Source organism: Acanthochromis polyacanthus, chromosome 5 (assembly GCF_021347895.1).
Source record: "Acanthochromis polyacanthus isolate Apoly-LR-REF ecotype Palm Island chromosome 5, KAUST_Apoly_ChrSc, whole genome shotgun sequence".
In the NCBI taxonomy this organism is placed as follows: domain Eukaryota; kingdom Metazoa; phylum Chordata; class Actinopteri; family Pomacentridae; genus Acanthochromis; species Acanthochromis polyacanthus.
In genome coordinates this window covers 4,413,598-4,430,689 of record NC_067117.1, presented here as the reverse complement: position 1 = coordinate 4,430,689, position 17,092 = coordinate 4,413,598, and the positions used below count along the sequence as shown (strand labels likewise).

General features: G+C 39.8%; 1 protein-coding gene across 1 annotated transcript; it reads right to left on the bottom strand.

Moving 5' to 3' along the window:
* Positions 1-1,490: 1,490 nt before the first annotated feature.
* Positions 1,491-16,288, bottom strand: slc16a1a (solute carrier family 16 member 1a). Its single transcript, XM_022200647.2, has 5 exons — positions 15,956-16,288; positions 9,074-9,337; positions 3,674-3,817; positions 2,710-3,483; positions 1,491-2,603 (listed from the first exon to the last, which is right to left on the bottom strand). The coding sequence occupies exons 2-5, from the start codon at positions 9,288-9,290 to the stop codon at positions 2,368-2,370; spliced, it is 1,371 nt and encodes a 456-aa protein (XP_022056339.1). The 5' UTR covers positions 9,291-9,337; positions 15,956-16,288; the 3' UTR covers positions 1,491-2,367.
* Positions 16,289-17,092: the final 804 nt, after the last annotated feature.

The window sequence follows — 17,092 nt, the reverse complement described above, 5'->3', positions numbered from 1 at the left end:
AGGTACAAGTATAAGGTAAAGCAAAGTACAGTGGTTCTGTGCTGTTGACTTTGAATGTCAGGCTACCTTTCCTGGATTGAGGTGGTATGTGGTTAAGAAAACTTGAGTTTGCACTGTTTTGTTATTAGCAACTTTCGACATAGATGATGCTAAATGTTTACTGAGAGGTTATGTACAGTTTAAGTGCAGAAGCTGAGTTCAGTATTTGTTATCAGAGGAAAACTGGGTTTTGTGGATGTTTATGAACATGAGTTAAATTAAGCTATTCAGTCTTACTATGAGGTTCTTTGCTCTTCAGCTGTTGAACCAACTCAATGCTTTAAATCTACTGTTTTTAAAAAAATTTTTGTCATGGGTTGGTTTCAGGTTTTGTCATTGTTATTGATGTTTTGCAATCTTCTGTGCTCGAGGTTTCTACTGAGTTTGAGCTCCAAAAAAGCTTTGCTTTTGTGAAAGAATGAGTGCTTTTGTGGGGCCTTCCAAAAATAATGCATAGTTTGATAGAGTTTTGTAATTCGGAGCCTTTTTGCCATTAAGACTGCAGTTTTATTCCTACTGCAAGAAGTTACCTTTGATTTTTAATGAATTATACAAAACAAAGTAAAAAAATGCAATTTTTTAGCAATTGTCAGTGTGTCTTGCAACAAAAACGCTGAAAGCATAACAGCTTAAATGGCTTTTTTGTAATAGCGCCCGTGAATTCAGGCATTTTAGGCCGCAACATTCTTGACAAAAACACGCAAAATCCTAGAGGAACTTAATAATAACAATTATAATTAATATTATTAGTGATAATTATTAACAATAGACCTTTAATGAACTTCTCCTGATGTGTAATAATAACTATAATTGTTGTTATTATTAGCAAGTACAGATTTGAATTCTGAAGGCTTTCCTCCAAAAGCAACATATAAATAACAAGCAAAACTGTCACCTGCTGAATTGAAAGATGAATGTGTGTGTCTTCCCACCTTTTGTTTTATGATTACTAGAAATTAGCTCCTATTAGGAAAGCTACGCTCTAATTGGACAAGCGGATGAAGGTGATACATGGAGAATGTCATTTGCAGGTGGCCTTTAGCGCAGAGATGTGCTGCTTCTGCTGGTAGAATGCCATTGTAATGAGAAGAGCAGTGTTGCACTAATCTGTATCTTTGAAGCCATCACGACTACATAATCAGTTTGGCACATGTTATGATTACAGTGTTCAGTCAGTGAAAAAATAATCACAAGTTATTCCAGCCCTGCCAATATTCTAATTAAGGCCACTTGGCTCCGTGTGAGGAGGCAAGAGCATAATCTGACAGACTGACTTAGTGCTGCAGAGACATTTGTCTTAATAAATGCCTATACAGGAAACCCAATGATGTATTTTCTCCATCTAATATAATCGCTGAAAGACACGGTACATTATGGTGCCACTTTTGACTAAATACTGTCAGCACACCTCTTTTTCTGTCTCCAATTCATGAAAAACACAGAACACAGTGGACTTTTATATTCCTGTCAAGTGGCCGTTTATTTGACTTTCTCACGTGTTCCATGTTTGTATAGCTTTTATATACATGCATATGTGTAGTAACTTGCAGCCAGTGGCTCATTGTCATATCACGTTAACATGCAAAGCGATGCAAAAGGTTTTAATGTCCTCAGAATTATTTATAACTGACATAATCCACTATCAAAAATGGCCCAGCAAAGCACATTTCAAAGAGAAATTGAAAATAAGCATTAATACATTTGCAGAATGAACCTCATTATAGTGACAAGGAGGATGTCTGCAAAGCCTAAAAAATGGCATTGTGCTGCCAGGTCTTGGAAAAGAGGAAAACGTCTTTATAAATGAGATGCTTGAGAGATGGTGTGACAAGCAAAGTGTGGCACAAACTCTCATTATGCACTTTGACAGGGAAAATGTTTCTTTTTTGAAAAATAAAGCTATGCTCTGGAGCAAAATATCAGGTACATTTAAGAAGCTTAAGATGCTATATATAATGTGTGGCAACAACATTTAAGACGAGTTACCGTGTAATTACCTGACTTTAAAGAGAAGCCATAATATCCTACAAGTGAAATAAAAGACTAGTAATCTAATAAACACATTTACCATTCTCAATACGAATATAAGAGGTATTTCATGTGGATAGTTTATTAGAGTTTAAAGGGCTTTAATGGGTGTGAAAATGTTTTAAAGTGAACAGCAAGTGAGACTATGATTTCTGTGGCATTCTTCAGATACAGTGCATTATGAAACAGTAGAGGAATGTTGATGTGGCCTGTTTCACAGAAGCATCTATTTTTCATGAACATCCACCTCACTGACAGCTTAGACTTGAACAAATAAGTCAGCTGACATTGATCAGAACATTAGATGGTGTCCTCTGTGCTCCGAGCCTCTGCCACCTCTTTGGCTGCATTGTCCTTGTTGGACTTTTGTTCTCGGACTCCCATCCTGCCCCTCCTCTCCTCCTCTTTTTTCTCTTTGTCAAGCAGTCGATAGTTCAGTCCCATTCCCACAAACAGGAAGACGCTGGAGACGATGAGGACGATCCCGCAGCCCTGGTACGTGTACTTGTAATCATGGTAGATGTCTTTGAACTTTCCTGTGGGGACAAAAAGTCACATTTCATTATTTTTGTGTTGTTAACATTAACCTTTGGTAAACTAAAAAGTAATCTTTCTATTTCTTTTGGTGCGTGGTGTACTCACCGAGCAGTGGGGGCCCTAACAGTACAGGACCACACTCCACAATAGTGACCAGCCCAACAGCACTGGAGAAGCGCTGGGCTCCCACTAGGTCCATTAAGGTCTCAAACAGCACTGCGCTCAGCCAGCCAAAAGCAAACCCGAAGAAGATGGCATAAATAACAAAGCCTGTGTAGTCTACTGACACTGGAGCTAGAACATGACATACACCGTTGTACAGCACGGAGATAGCGAAGAAGTATTGTATTCTGGGCCGAACCCACTTGGTGTTGGCGACAATGCCCATTGAGGGCCGGGCAACCATGTCGACAAAAGCCAGCACAGAGAGTAAAAAAGCTGCCTTCTCCTTGGGGATGTCTTTGCTCTTGGCGTAATTGGAGAGGAACACCAGTGGTGCAAAGAGACCAAAAAACATGATGATATTGCCCATGATGTAGAGCAAAAAGCCACGGTGTTTGAACAAAGAAAGATCGATGAAGCTGTTTATGGTCTGCATCACGGTCCTCCTCTCAGTAGTCTTCTCTGGAGGTTTGGGTTTTGGTCCGATCGGCCTCATGAGGGATCCAGCGACACAGCAATTGAAGAGCAGGCCACCCAGGATCAGAAAACTTCCTCTCCAGCCAAACTGGTCAAAGAACCAGGTGTTCAGGGGAGCCAAAGTAGAGAGAAAAACAGGGCTACCGGCCATGGCAATCCCGTTAGCAATTGGCCTTCTCTTGTAGAAGTATTTCCCGATCATAGTGAGGGCAGGGTTGAGGTTGAAGGCCAATCCCAAACCTGGAAGAATCAATTAAAACGTGTAACTGCATAAAATGACAGTTCTGAGCATAGAAAAGTGCTGAGAAATTCACAGCAATCCTGGGTGTTTTTATCTTAGAGCAACACTAGATGGCAACAGTGCACAGTGGGAAAAAAAATGGGTGAGTCATGACCAAACTTGAAAATGTAGAAAGTTAAAATTAGGTACCTCCCACTACACCAATGCAAAAGTACAGTGCTTCAACAGAATTGCAGAAAGAGGCAGCAACAAGCCCCAATCCAGAAAGGCATCCTCCTGCCATCATAACAGGCCGACTCCCGTATTTATTCACCAGGATGCTGCTGATAGGACCTGAGGCACAAAAAACATTGCACATATATTCACACACACATTATTAGATACTGAGAGGTGGTGTTTCTTCATTTAAGTAGCATGCAGTGTTCCACATTTGACCACCAGAGGGCTATAGTGCCACATGCAGAGGCTCAGCAAATTCAAACAACTTCTGCAATCATTTTTGTCAGTGCTGCACTGCAGTAGATGTGTTCTCATGCCATTAATAATGCGATCTGTCAGAAAAACCACGAAAGCTGCAATGAAACGATCATTTAGTTGATTCAGAGATTCATAAAAAATGACAGAGGAATAATTTGTTTGGGAATTCTTTTTAAATGGACTCCAAACACATTTGGGTGATTATTGGAAGAATCTCATTTCAGACGAGTGGGTGGAGGTATTAGCGTGTGTGCTTTGGGGGAAATTTTGGTACTGATGTATGCTTGTGGGTTAAAATAACAACTGACATCTTCTTTCACACACCTTTTGGCACCTGGAGCGCCAGTTTCACAGAAAGACTGACTGAATGAGGCGACAGTAAATCAACTTCTTAAGATGCAAGGATGTTGGATTCGACATCGGTTGTGGAAAATTACTATGACTTGTAGACAAATGACTAAAATTCAACGACGGTTCAGGTCGCAAAACACCATCTCCATCTGCAACTTATAACAACCAGCCTAAATGAGTATGAGGATCCACATGGAAGACACTTCTGCCTCCCTGCCAAATCCCTGCACTACCCAGCGAACCTAAATGGAAACTGACAGTTTTTGTTTAGAGGTTGTCCAGACTCATTTGCCAGCGCGGTGCAAGACAAAGGGTTTTTAAATTGTAATGCAGGCAGTCTCCACACAAACAATGAGTTCTTTCCTTCTCTTTGCAGGGAGGGTTGCTTAGGATAAAAAGGTTGGAGACAAACCAATGTAGAATATTATGAATGTAATGAATCAAAAATTGAAGGAGTACAGAGGTACGCAACAGTAGGCCGTTAATGAACTTCTCCTGCTGATGTGCTCAGAATGTTTAACGTACAGACAGCAACAGACTCAGCTGACGACTGCTCACTACAGTGACAAACACTTCCTCCCAAACTCTAAAATATCAATTATCACACATAGCTTGCCTTCATTAGAGTGTATTTATATCAAAATGTTGGCACTAATTAGGAGTCGTTACACCTGAAGATGTACACTGAGACAACGGCAATTCACAACTTGTTAGAACATGTTGATCTCACTTTTACAGTCAAGAAAAACTGAAATGCAAACACGACTTTGATCAGTTATGTGATAAAGCACTGTAAATGACATGGTGTAAAGTGAAAGACAACTTAAGAACAATCGCATACTCTTATTATTTAACTCTGTGAACTTTAACTTCTGTTTCTACTTCCTGCATATCCCTCTGCAGCTACTCGTTAAGGAAATACGTTGCTGAACAATCAACAGCCTTGATTCTTCTGCATGAAACACAGAATTCTCAGGGCTTAACTTGAATGTGATACTTTGCTCTCCTTTGGAATGCAGTCCTGGTGTAAGTAAGTAGCATGTGGGGATCGGGTTTTGCAGGATTTATGGAGCAGAAATATAAGCAGGTCTGTTTTGATGTAATATGTTCAAAACGAGGGCTGCACAGTGGAGTAGCGGTTAGCACTTTTGCCTTGCAGCAAGAACATCCCCTGTCCAACTCCCGGCCTGGGATCTTTCTGCATGGAGTTTGCGTGTTCTCCCTGTGCATGCGTGGGTTTTCTCCAGGTACTCCGGCTTCCTCCCACAGTCCAAAAACATGCTGACGTTAATTGGTTACTCTAAATTGCTCGTAGGTGTGAATGTGAGTGTGATTGTTTGTCTGTATATGTAGCCCTGTGACAGACTGGCGACCTGTCCAGGGTGTCCCCTGCCTTCACCCGAGTCAGCTGGGATAGACTCCAACACCCCCCGCGACCCTAATGAGGATTAAGTGGTGTATAGAGAATGGATGGATGGATGGATGGACGGATGTTCAAAACTATGGACACAATGCAAGAAATACAAGGCTAGTCCACTTTTAATTAATTGTCTATATGTAGCCAGGTTAAAATTTCCATACATTGTAGTGTAATGGTGTTGGAACAAGGTTTGACAAAATTAGGGATAAAAAATGAATAGCCTACAATAAATAATTTAATAAACGAATGTTAAAATCCATACATTTCATTGTGATTAAAATTGTTAAGTTCATGCTTAAAATGTTTAATTGTTAATATTTTATTTCATGGTTAAAATATTTAATTGTAATCCCGTTTGTACTTTGATCTGTAACCTTTGACCTGTGAACAGGAAGTGACGTATATGCAGAGAGAATTAAACATAGACATAATAAAGCATAGACATAATAAAGAGTAGACGCCGCTCGGGCTGCAGAGCAGCGAGAAATACGGCCACCATCTTGGTCCGATCATCCGCTCCACTCTGCGCTGTTTGACAGCGCATTTAATCCATCTTAACTCTGAATATTAAACTGATTTTCACGCGTTTTTTTTTTTTTGCTGCAAATGTCATACATGTAGCTATGATACAGGACAAATGGTTCGGCGTATTTTAATATTCATAGCGGGAATAATAGATCATAATAATAATAATAATAATAATGATAGGTAATAGAATATTCTGATATTAAGCTCGACTGTAGACAGGTATTTTGCAAACATTGTAAACACACACACTAATATATGTTAGAGAAGCAGATAATGGCAGTAAAGTCAATTATTTTAATCATTTGAAGAGACAATATATGATTACGCTATATATACATATATAAACAAAATACCGACTAATGAACACATATTTCTATATAAAACAATATATATATTATCATTTTCTGATATATCTTTTGTAATATATATGTATTAATTATATTGATAGTCTATATATGATTTATATAATAATTTTCTCTGATATAATGATGTTGACACTCCATCTATGATTTATATATATTCATTTTCTCTGATATATAACTTCTATCTATTGTTTTATATAGAAATATGTGTTCATTAGTCAGTATTTTGTTTATATATGTATAGATAGCATATTCATATATTGTCTCTTCAAATTATTAAAATAATTGACTTTACTGCCATTATCTGCTTCTCTAACATATATTAGTGTGTGTGTTTACAATGTTTGCAAAATACCTGTCTACAGTCGAGCTTAATATCAGAATATTCTATTACCTATTATTATTATTATTATTATTATTATTATTATGATCTATTATTCCCGCTATGGATATTAAAATACGCCGAACCATTTGTCCTGTATCATAGCTACATGTATGACGTTTGCAGCAAAAAAATCAAAATAAAAAACGCGTGAAAATCTGTTTAATATTCACAGTTAAGATGGATTAAATGCGCTGTCAAACAGCGCTGAGTGGAGCGGATGACCGGACCAAGATGGCGGCCCCACCGCTCGTCAGCCCCAATAGGCAGTAGCGGTCGATGTGGCGTCTACTCTTTATTATGTCTATGGAATTAAAGACCAGGCGGACTGCACATTTTCCGACAGCAAGCGCTAATGCTGGAGCTTTATGCTCATATTGCTGAGTTTGCTTGCATGTTTCTGTACTATAGTCTGTGAAACGACGTGCAATGATACCGCTGAGTAAGCGACAGATGATTTCTACTTGAAGTTATGTTCTGTTGTTATCCTTTCGTTCATTAGCTAAGTGAGTGGCTAAGCTAATTAGCATTACAATCGGACTGTGGCTTCAGTTGGCTAACGCGGCTAGCCACGTGGCCTATCTTGGATTGTTTCCGACCCGGAGAGTGCGAGAGGGATACCAGATAGCGCTCTGAGTGACCGGAAAAGCTCAGAGTTCCTCTGGCAACGTGGGAGAATAAGAGGAGAGCTCCGCCGGGGTTTGCCTTGTGTCGTCAGTCCATCTGCTTGGAGACTGAGGCTAAAGGACCAGTAGGAGTCACTGGACATTGACAGTTTGCTTTACAAAGGTATCATTCTTACTGTTTTTGTTTTGCTCATTGACTGAAGAACTGTGGAGCTTGCTTTGTGGAATCCCGGGCAACACGTCAGGCTTTCACCTTGGGTTTTTTGGATTGAATTGCTGGCTTTGAGACTAATTACTGTGTGCACACCATAACTAAAGGGACAATTTCAAAGAAAGTAAAAACTGTTAACCTGATTCTTCCAATTGTTTAATTGTTGTTATTATGAAGTTGGGTTGCTGTGAAACTAACTTGTGACTGTGTTTACTGGTTTATGCACATTTCCCACAAGTTTGGAGTTTAATTAAAATGGGATTTGTTGTAGTTTGACTATTTGTGGTGCAGTTATTTATTTAGATGGTCAATAAAATAGTTTACTCTTCATATTGCACTGAATAATTTAGCTCAGGAATTAGTGTTGCAATTGATGTATAGATCCAAGAACTAAAGAGAGTCAAGTAAAACTTTTCATATGAGAGTATAACTGTAAAAACAACTTGGGGCCCTTTCCTATATAACATAGGGATAGGTGGGTTACATATAGAAATAAACACTGATACATTTTACACTTAGGCCAGAAAAGAGCATTTGATGGGAAGTCTTTTTATATGGTGTTTGCTACACTAAGGCAACTTTTCTCAAACTTCCCTGAGATTAGATGCCTGTGTCATCATTTTTCTAGTGTAACACACATTGGAGCAAAGAGAAGTGCAGTGTTTTGATTTCAGAGCAGACGGTCTTGTGGGACAGGAGGAGTTTCTTTGAACTGTTCTCTTCGTGTTGAATATCATGCAGATGAATAGAGCCTTATCATTACCTGACTGACCAGGCCGGTGTGACATCATCCAGCGTCTCATTTATCTCATCAGGGCAGAAACGCAACCAAAACCCCCTGATGGTTTTTCCCTCTCAAAGCACAAAGGAAAACAGTCCGCAGGTATTCAAGGCTCAGACCCATTCATGTGCTCCAGAGACAGATAATGTTGCAACACCAACAATGGAGTTACAGTATTGTTATAGCTCAGTTTGAAATGTTTGCTTTAGTCTGCACAATAATTATGAGAAACCATAGCTTCTTTGTGGACAAAGTGACTGAAAGACTACATTGTGAGCCAGCATTCCTGCTAAAAGCAGTGGATTGACTTTTAACTGAACACTGCAGGAGTAAATCTTTTACATTTGTGCTAAGAGCTGGAAATTGATTCAGTCTATAAATCTTCTTGATGTGCTAAATGTCAAGTGTTAGCAAACCCGTGTTGGGCAGCTTGTTTTGGGTTGTAGCTCACCTCCGCCGTACATGCATGCTAACATGATGGAGGAGATCCAGGACACCTGGCTGCTCGTCACATTGAAGATCACCTCAATCTCTTTGAAGAAGACAGTGATGGACTTGGGAAATGCATAGGAGAACCCAATAGAGATGAAGGCTCCGATCACCACCATCCATCCCCAGCCACCCTCAGGTGGTGTGTAGCCTACAGGACCACCAATGGCAGCCGGCATTTTTCCTCACAAAAGTCCTCGTTGAAATTCAACACTTTTCACAGCTCCTGGAGACAGAAGAAGCAGCAAAGAAATTTGCTTAGTTGTTAGTATTGTAGTGTAATATTTTTTTTGGTACGATGTGGTAAAAGTAAGAGATGATATAAATATGGCAAATGCTGCTAGACTGAAGACCAGAAGTAAAACATATGTACTCAGAACATAATGGTGTAAACTTAAGGTATTAGAACTTTTAACGTATATTAAAATAATATGCATGGAATCTATCTCAATAAGAGTAAAATGTGAAGCAAAAAGTTTGAACATATCTGGACCTGATGATAACTTAATGTCTTCTGTAAAGTGATCTATGGTGAAATGTGAAGATCCGACATCATGATCTGACCAATAGATTCAGAAAGGTATAATGGTGTCAAAGCTGTCACATTCATTCTATCATGCACCCTGTAGTTGTGGAAAAATGACCAACGCTCACAGCATAAAAGACGGTGCACAGCTCAGTATCTTCAGTTCTTGTTGGGCTGTTATCACTGCTAAGAACTACTCCTGGATTTTTTGCTGATAAATAAATCCTGCTGCCCTGAAAGCTGACTTCTCTTGGTGATTGTTTGAAGACATAATTTACACTTCAGTGTTCCATAAAGCATTTTTGATATGTTTGTTTTTGTGACGCAGCAGAACTTTGGAGAACAAACTGAAAACAGTTCAATTCTTTAAAGTTAGGCTGCGCAGTGGGTTGGTGGTTAGCACTGCCGTCTTGCTGCTAGAAGGTCCTGGTTCTCATCCCTGTGTTTCTGGCATCTTTCTATATGGAGTTTGCATGTTGTTTCTGGACATGCATGGGTTTTCTCTGGCTTCCTCCCACTGTCCAAATACATGCTGAGGTGAATTGGAACATGAAATTGTCTGCAGGTGTAAATGTAAGTGTGATTGTTTGTCTTTATTTGTAGCCCTGTGATAGACTAGTGACCTGTCCAGATGTTCCCCGCCTTCACCCCAAGTCATCTGGAATAGACTCCAGTCCCCCCACGACCCTGATGATGATTAAGTGGTGTATAGATGATGGATGGATGTTAGGAGTTACATGTTTAGGATTTAGATCATGAAATGACTTGAAATATTTCCATCTATTAATGTATCAGCCTGATCTGTTGTCTCTTATGTATGCTGGTGTTTCTTTTGTCCTCAGCTATTTGACATCAAATCACTGTTTTTAAAGCAAATTTGAGGATGGACTATATCAGCAACAGTCTAACTTTATATCTAAGATTAGTTCTTGTTGCATATATCCTTGAAAGGAACCTTGCAAAGGGTTTAGAATAATTTCATCAACAGATAATTGGTAGCAGTGAATCGTGGCTGTTGTGATGCGATTCATTTTTGCAGGTTTGAGTTCCTTGATCCCTCCCCTCAGTTTCACCTTTGACATATTTACTGTAAACTACACTCAACAAAAATATAAATGCAACACTTTTTTTTTTGCTCCCACTTTTTATGAGATGAACTCAAGATCAGCTTTGGTTCTGCAAACCCATTGTTTCAGCAGCTGTCTGAGTGGCTGGTCTCAGACCATCTTGGAGGTGAACATGCTGGATGTGGAGGTCTTGGGCTGGTGCGGTTGTGAGGCTGGTTGGATGTACTGCCAAATTCTCTGAAACGCCTTTAGAGACGGCTTATGGTAGAGAAATGAACATTCAATACACGAGCAACAGCTCTGGTTGACATTCCTGCTGTCAGCATGCCAACTGCACGCTCCCTCAAATCTTCCACATCTGTGGCATTGTGCTGTGTGATAAAACTGCACCTTTCAGAGTGTCCTTTTATTGTGGGCAGTCTAAGGCACACCTGTGCACTAATCATGGTGTCTAATCAGCATCTTGATATGGCACACCTGTGAGGTGGGATGGATTATCTCAGCAAAGGAGAAGTGCTCACTATCACAGATTTAGACAGATTTGTGAACAATATTTGAGAGAAATGGTGATATTGTGTATGTGGAAAAAGTTTTAGATCTTTGAGTTCATCTCCTAAAAAATGGGAGCAGAAACAAAAGTGTTGCGTTTATATTTTTGTTGAGTGTACATTTTTGCAATTTTTACTCAGTTCTAATTAAACCATTGAAAACAAATGTCGGTGAAGTTTTCCTGCTGCTAAAGGTGTCAATATGCAAATTTTAAAACTTTTCAAAGCTGCTAATGTCAAGTATTTCAAAAGTGAGGACAGAACATTATGTTCACACAGACCAATGACAGACACTTAAAAACAAACCTGTGAAGGAACCCTTTTCACCCCTTAACTTTACAAAAAAATCTTTTTAACCATGAAGTGGGTGACACAGCTTTTGAACATTTCAAAAAAGAATTTGCTTTTTATGTAGACGATACACACATTAACTGCCGTCTGACACCATTGGTCTTTATTGTTTTCATCTATCTCATGGCCTCTGATCTCAAAACTAACTTTCTTTAATACTCTCTGAAGGCCTCTCGGTAGTTTTACTCCATGCGATATACAGGATATGCCTCATATGAAGAACAATGTGTTACTCTGAGCACGTCTGCTTTTCTAATAAGTATATGAAAAGAAACAAGATTTTTCAGAAACCATTTTCCAAACTCAGTGACAGGGTTTAAGATTAAGGATGCCATTTCTGGGCTTGCTTTGCTCTGAATTGCTCTCTGCATGTATTCGCTGATCTCCCACAGTTTCACTTTAGAGGTGATGAATAAGAGTCCATCTGCAGAGTCAAACAACTTACTGTATTGTTTACACAGGGGAGACTATCCAGAGGGAGCATCGATCAGACCGCGAGCACAGGTTGAATCCACGCTGCTCAATAGCTCAGGGCTGTGCTCTAGAGTGGGTGATGATGTAGTGTTTTTAAGCCAAGGAGGACTTGATTTGGTTGATGAATTGGTTTAGTGCTCTGGAAACTTATTGGATAAGCCAGTTGTGTGCAGCAAGTTGTGAATATTTAATGCTTTAAAGAACTTTTGTTATTGAGCTGGGGTTTTAGCTGCTGCTGTGCAGCTGTAAATGTGCCTTTTGCATTATTCTACAGATGCAATAGGTAGTGAGGAGAAATAAGAGCTCACAGTTTCCCTCTTGTTTATTTTCATGCTGGGTTGCTTGAAATAATCAGATTAGGGCTGGGCGATATGGTCAGAAAATAAAATCTCAATTTTGGACAATTACGATTTTAATGGATTTTTGTTGTTTCTTTGCGGTCTGTTTGCTATGGCTAGTGCTAGCCATGCCGCACTCCCGTAGCTTCCAGCACTCTTCCCATTCTTTAGGATGCCTCTGCCGGAAGTGCTGAAAGAGGTTAGTTGTGCTGCTACTCTTCGTTTTCACAGTGCTTTTACAAACCTTACACATGACTGTAGTTTGTTCTGTGTCAGGCTTGTCAAAGCCGAACCACTTCCATATATCGACCTGGCGACCGTCTAAATCGAGCGCTGATATAATCGATGGAACATGAGGCCCTTTTCTCCATAGACATATATACGTAGACGCCTCATTGACTGCGGCTGCCCACTCGAGCGATGTGCCTGCAGCGCCGCCATCTTGGACCGGGGCCAGCCGAGGCAGCGGTGCATAGACATCTATGGAGGAGAGAGGTACTGCTGAATCTAAAAGTGGAATTATTCGCCGAATTTTGAACCGATTGCCAAACTGTTTGATTTTTTAGAAACGTCACACTTGTAGCTACTATACAAGGTGCTCGGATATTTTTTTACAATGCAGGTTTTGCCATACTGCTATTATTACTACTGTTAATAATAATAATTATTATTATTACTACATTATACACTATATTATATCAATTACACTTATATATACAATTATATTACACTATATTATATCAATTATTACTATTATTGATATAATAATAATAATTGATATAATAATTATTACTATTATTTTTATCATTATTATTACTGTTATTATTACTATTATATCACGTGTATAAATCACGTTCTTTGGGAAAGCTTAAACATGTGAGAAAAGTAGCTAGAGAAAAAGAATTGTCTACAACAAAAATAGTTCCATCATAAATCAGGGCTATTAGATCAATCAGATGCTGTATTCTAACCCACCAATTACTGCAGTAAGTTGCTAGGAACGCTAGATTCATAACATCGAATTTTAAACAAAAAATTGCCTCAGATTAGTTATTTCACCGGTAAGCAGCTGTGTAATACACAGGATGATGCAGAGAGCTGGTTAGATCATGGGTCGAAGCCAGACACGGAGCTGAGGGGTTCTATCCGTCTTCTCGGCGTTTATTTCACTCTAGCTATGACAACCTGCTAACAATATATTATTCCTTACATACATCTTACATGTGAAAAGTCATCCCACGAGCTCTTGTTTCCTTACAGCGCTCATTAGAGCATCCATAGGCTGAACAGAAGTCCGGCATCTAAGTGTTGAGTGGCAAAACCAGCATTGTAAAAAAATATCCGAGCACTTTGTATAGTAGCTACACGTGTGACATTTTTAAAAATCAAACAGTTTGGCAATCGGTTCAAAATTCGGCGAATAATTCCACTTTTAGATTCAGCAGTACCTCTCTCCTCCATAGACTTCTATGCACCGCTGCCTCGGCTGGCCCCGGTCCAAGATGGCGGCGCTGTAAGCACGTCTCTCGACAGCCTATGAGGCGTCTACCTATATATGTCTATGCTTTTCTCGCGACCAACTCTTCGTCTGCTGTTCTGTCTGCCATGACGGGGGTGTGAGTGTTTTGGCGGAAGGAGATGAGAGGCGGAAGCAAACGCCAGTGCAGAAGTCATGAAAGGCAGAAGAAGAATCTGTATTGTTATATATTTAAGCTTGCCTTGATTTTACGATTTGACAAATTTTCAAATCGTCAGGTTTTAAAAATGCAAATAATCGAATTAATTTGATTTATCGCCCAGCCCTAAATCAGATGGTAACCAAACTTATTAAATGTGCATATAGATGATATATAAAGGTGACATATGTCAGCACAAAGAGATCGTCAGTGTGTGATGATTTGAGTAAAGTTCCTCTGAACTACAAGGAATGTGTTTTATTATTATAAACAGACATGCAAAGATGTCAACTGGTGCTTTTGTGGAGAGGTAAATGCTGCAACTTTCCTGATGGTTTATTTCCTCTTAATTCCAGCTGAATGTGTCCTACCTTCAACTCTGTACTTTGATCGTGAGCTCTCAGTCTCACTCCAGACAGACTGATATCAGGTAAGTGTATTACACATGCATACTTAACTATCCACAATAAATGCTATTTTTTTCATAACTGATTCTCTTTTTCATGTTGCCTCCTGTTCTTTTAAGCATGTTTTGAATTACTTGTCATATTGCTTCATGCAGGATTTGTCTGGATTGGCTGGTTTCATCACCGTCACCTTTTCCACTTTGAAAACTAAAGGTAAGGTTAAAACATTTTCAGAGCGAATGCTGCACTGAAACTCTCTCTTTAAATTCAGTTAGTCTGTATGTGTGTCTGTTATAGGAGCGTAGGTCAGGAATGTCGACCTGATGAGTACAAAAACCTGAGTGCCAAGTAGAAAAATGCACCGTCACCTTTTTCACTTTGAAAACTGATCTGCAAAATTACAAGAAAGGAAAGTTAAAACATTCTCAGTGTGTATGCCGCCTCTCAAATAGGACAGCATGCTGGGGAAATGTCCTTTAGTGGTAGCGCAGACAGTGTTGTCTCTGTTTTTAAAGAATGAAAAATTCAGTGGTTGACATTAGATGATGAATGGAGGAACGAGTTAAGACGGACAGGACCCTCCTGATAAAATGGCAAAACTGCGGAAATAATGAATAAAACAGATAATTTCATACTCAGGATTGATCGCTTGGCTATAAAATGGAGAGCCAAGTCTCAAAGAATTCAGTAAAAACCGCAGAGCCAATCCATTTAAGCCAGGTAGAAAAATGAAATGAGTTGACGAATGGGCAGAGAGGAGAACCCCCTTCACGGTGTTAAGATCTAAATAAAGTAGTGAAAGTAGGCGGCCTGAAAGTGCCACTTGACAACACACACATACCAGCACAAAGCAGGAAGGGCTCAGTGAAGGGCTTTAGTAGTTGTAAAAACAGGATTTGGTGTCTGTGCTTACAGAAAATCAGGCTTTAACTAATTCATTTTAACTCACTCTGACAAATATGATCCACTTTGTTGCAGTGCTGACCCCAAGTTTAACATCTGAAGCAGCTAATCTTAACAAAATAACATTCAAATGAAGTCAGATTCGTGTTTTTGTTTGAACTGATAGTGATGATGGTGTAGGTTGGCTAGACTAACAGCAAAAAGGAGCTTTTGCGATGCTGGAAGAACACAAAATATTACATCTCTGGCTAAATCTTTGTGCTTCTAGTAAAAGAGTTTCCATTCATTCCGCCTGCAGCCTCGCTTTGGGCCTCCTCTGACCGCAGATTTCTGATGCCGCTTATGAGAACTGGTGAATTTGTCCGATTAATTATAGATGAGAACAGTGTGTTGAATATTTGCTCAGGAAAATCACACACTCGCATAATAAGCATTGTTATAACAAGGAATGCATTTTGTCCCCATGAATATCTGGTTGAAAACTGACCATTTGTGGACATTCATAAAGTGCTGTCTGGCTGATGTGAAATGTGCGTCTGTGTCGAGCGTCTTACCTTGGCAGGAGCTCTTGATCAGAGACAGACGAGCTCTGCAGAGAACAAAGTCTCGGAGGCACGTTAACACACTGCAGACATCATTGAATGGGACTGAGCGGCTTTGAGTATGTATGAAATCAAAGGAAAGTTAAAAAAACTGCATATGCATCACAGATATTCCAGAAGGGATCTATGGGTCTCTATCCGCTATGACAGTCCAAAAGTTGCCAGTGGCACCTCGGCATCGGACCGCATCTGTCGCCGCTGAATAAAGTTGAAAAGTTGGGTTCATTCAGCGCTCAGATTAAACAGCTGGACCATCTGGACACTGCGCTGCTAAATGGGGAGGTCAGTCAACTTCTTATTGGCTGTGAGGGACTCTGTGCCGTGCCCCTTCGATGCTTTCTCCACCCCTCTGTCATGTGCCGAGCTCACTTGCAAGGTCAGAGTAATTCAGTGCACGCCCGCTACGGCATGCGCGCTGGAAGAGGATATAGAGTAACGTCTGCACTCCAAGAGATAAGATGCTAAGAGACTTCTTAGATGCTGATTTCCTACGTTGGCTGATTTATCAGTGCTGTTCAGTTGAATATTGGACGCCGCGGCAAAAAGAAATCGGTTTTCCTCAAACAACAGACATTGTTCACCTCGACCACCTGAAAGAAAGACTTTCGACCACTTCAAGGGTCAGTCCTGGTTGAGCCTTCCTCCCAAACTCCCCGTGGAGCTATTAATGAGCCTGTATCAGGGTCTGGGAAAGGAAAGGCCGGAGCACAAGAGGTCATTGAAACAACATGTACTAGCAAAGGGCCCTCAAATTCTTGACACCCTAGAAACATTATTTCTCTTTGTTAAGTTGTTTTGCGTCGTTCACCTCATTTTTTCCCCCCCTCGAGCACTTTTATTGCTTTTCAAACAAAGGATGTAATAGAGCAACACCTACAATTCACTTGTTTTCTCCTGGGCTGGAATTTATTCACAAGTGCGTAGTGTGAAGAATAGAAATGGATTTTGGCACAAAAACATTCTTGAGCACTCTAACATAAACACATGCCTGTTTTTATGTCTGTCTGACTTAGTTTGTGAAAACACAGGTACTTTTAGTGAAACTTCTAATTGCACACTTTTAGTTTTGGAACCATTTTAATGGATCTG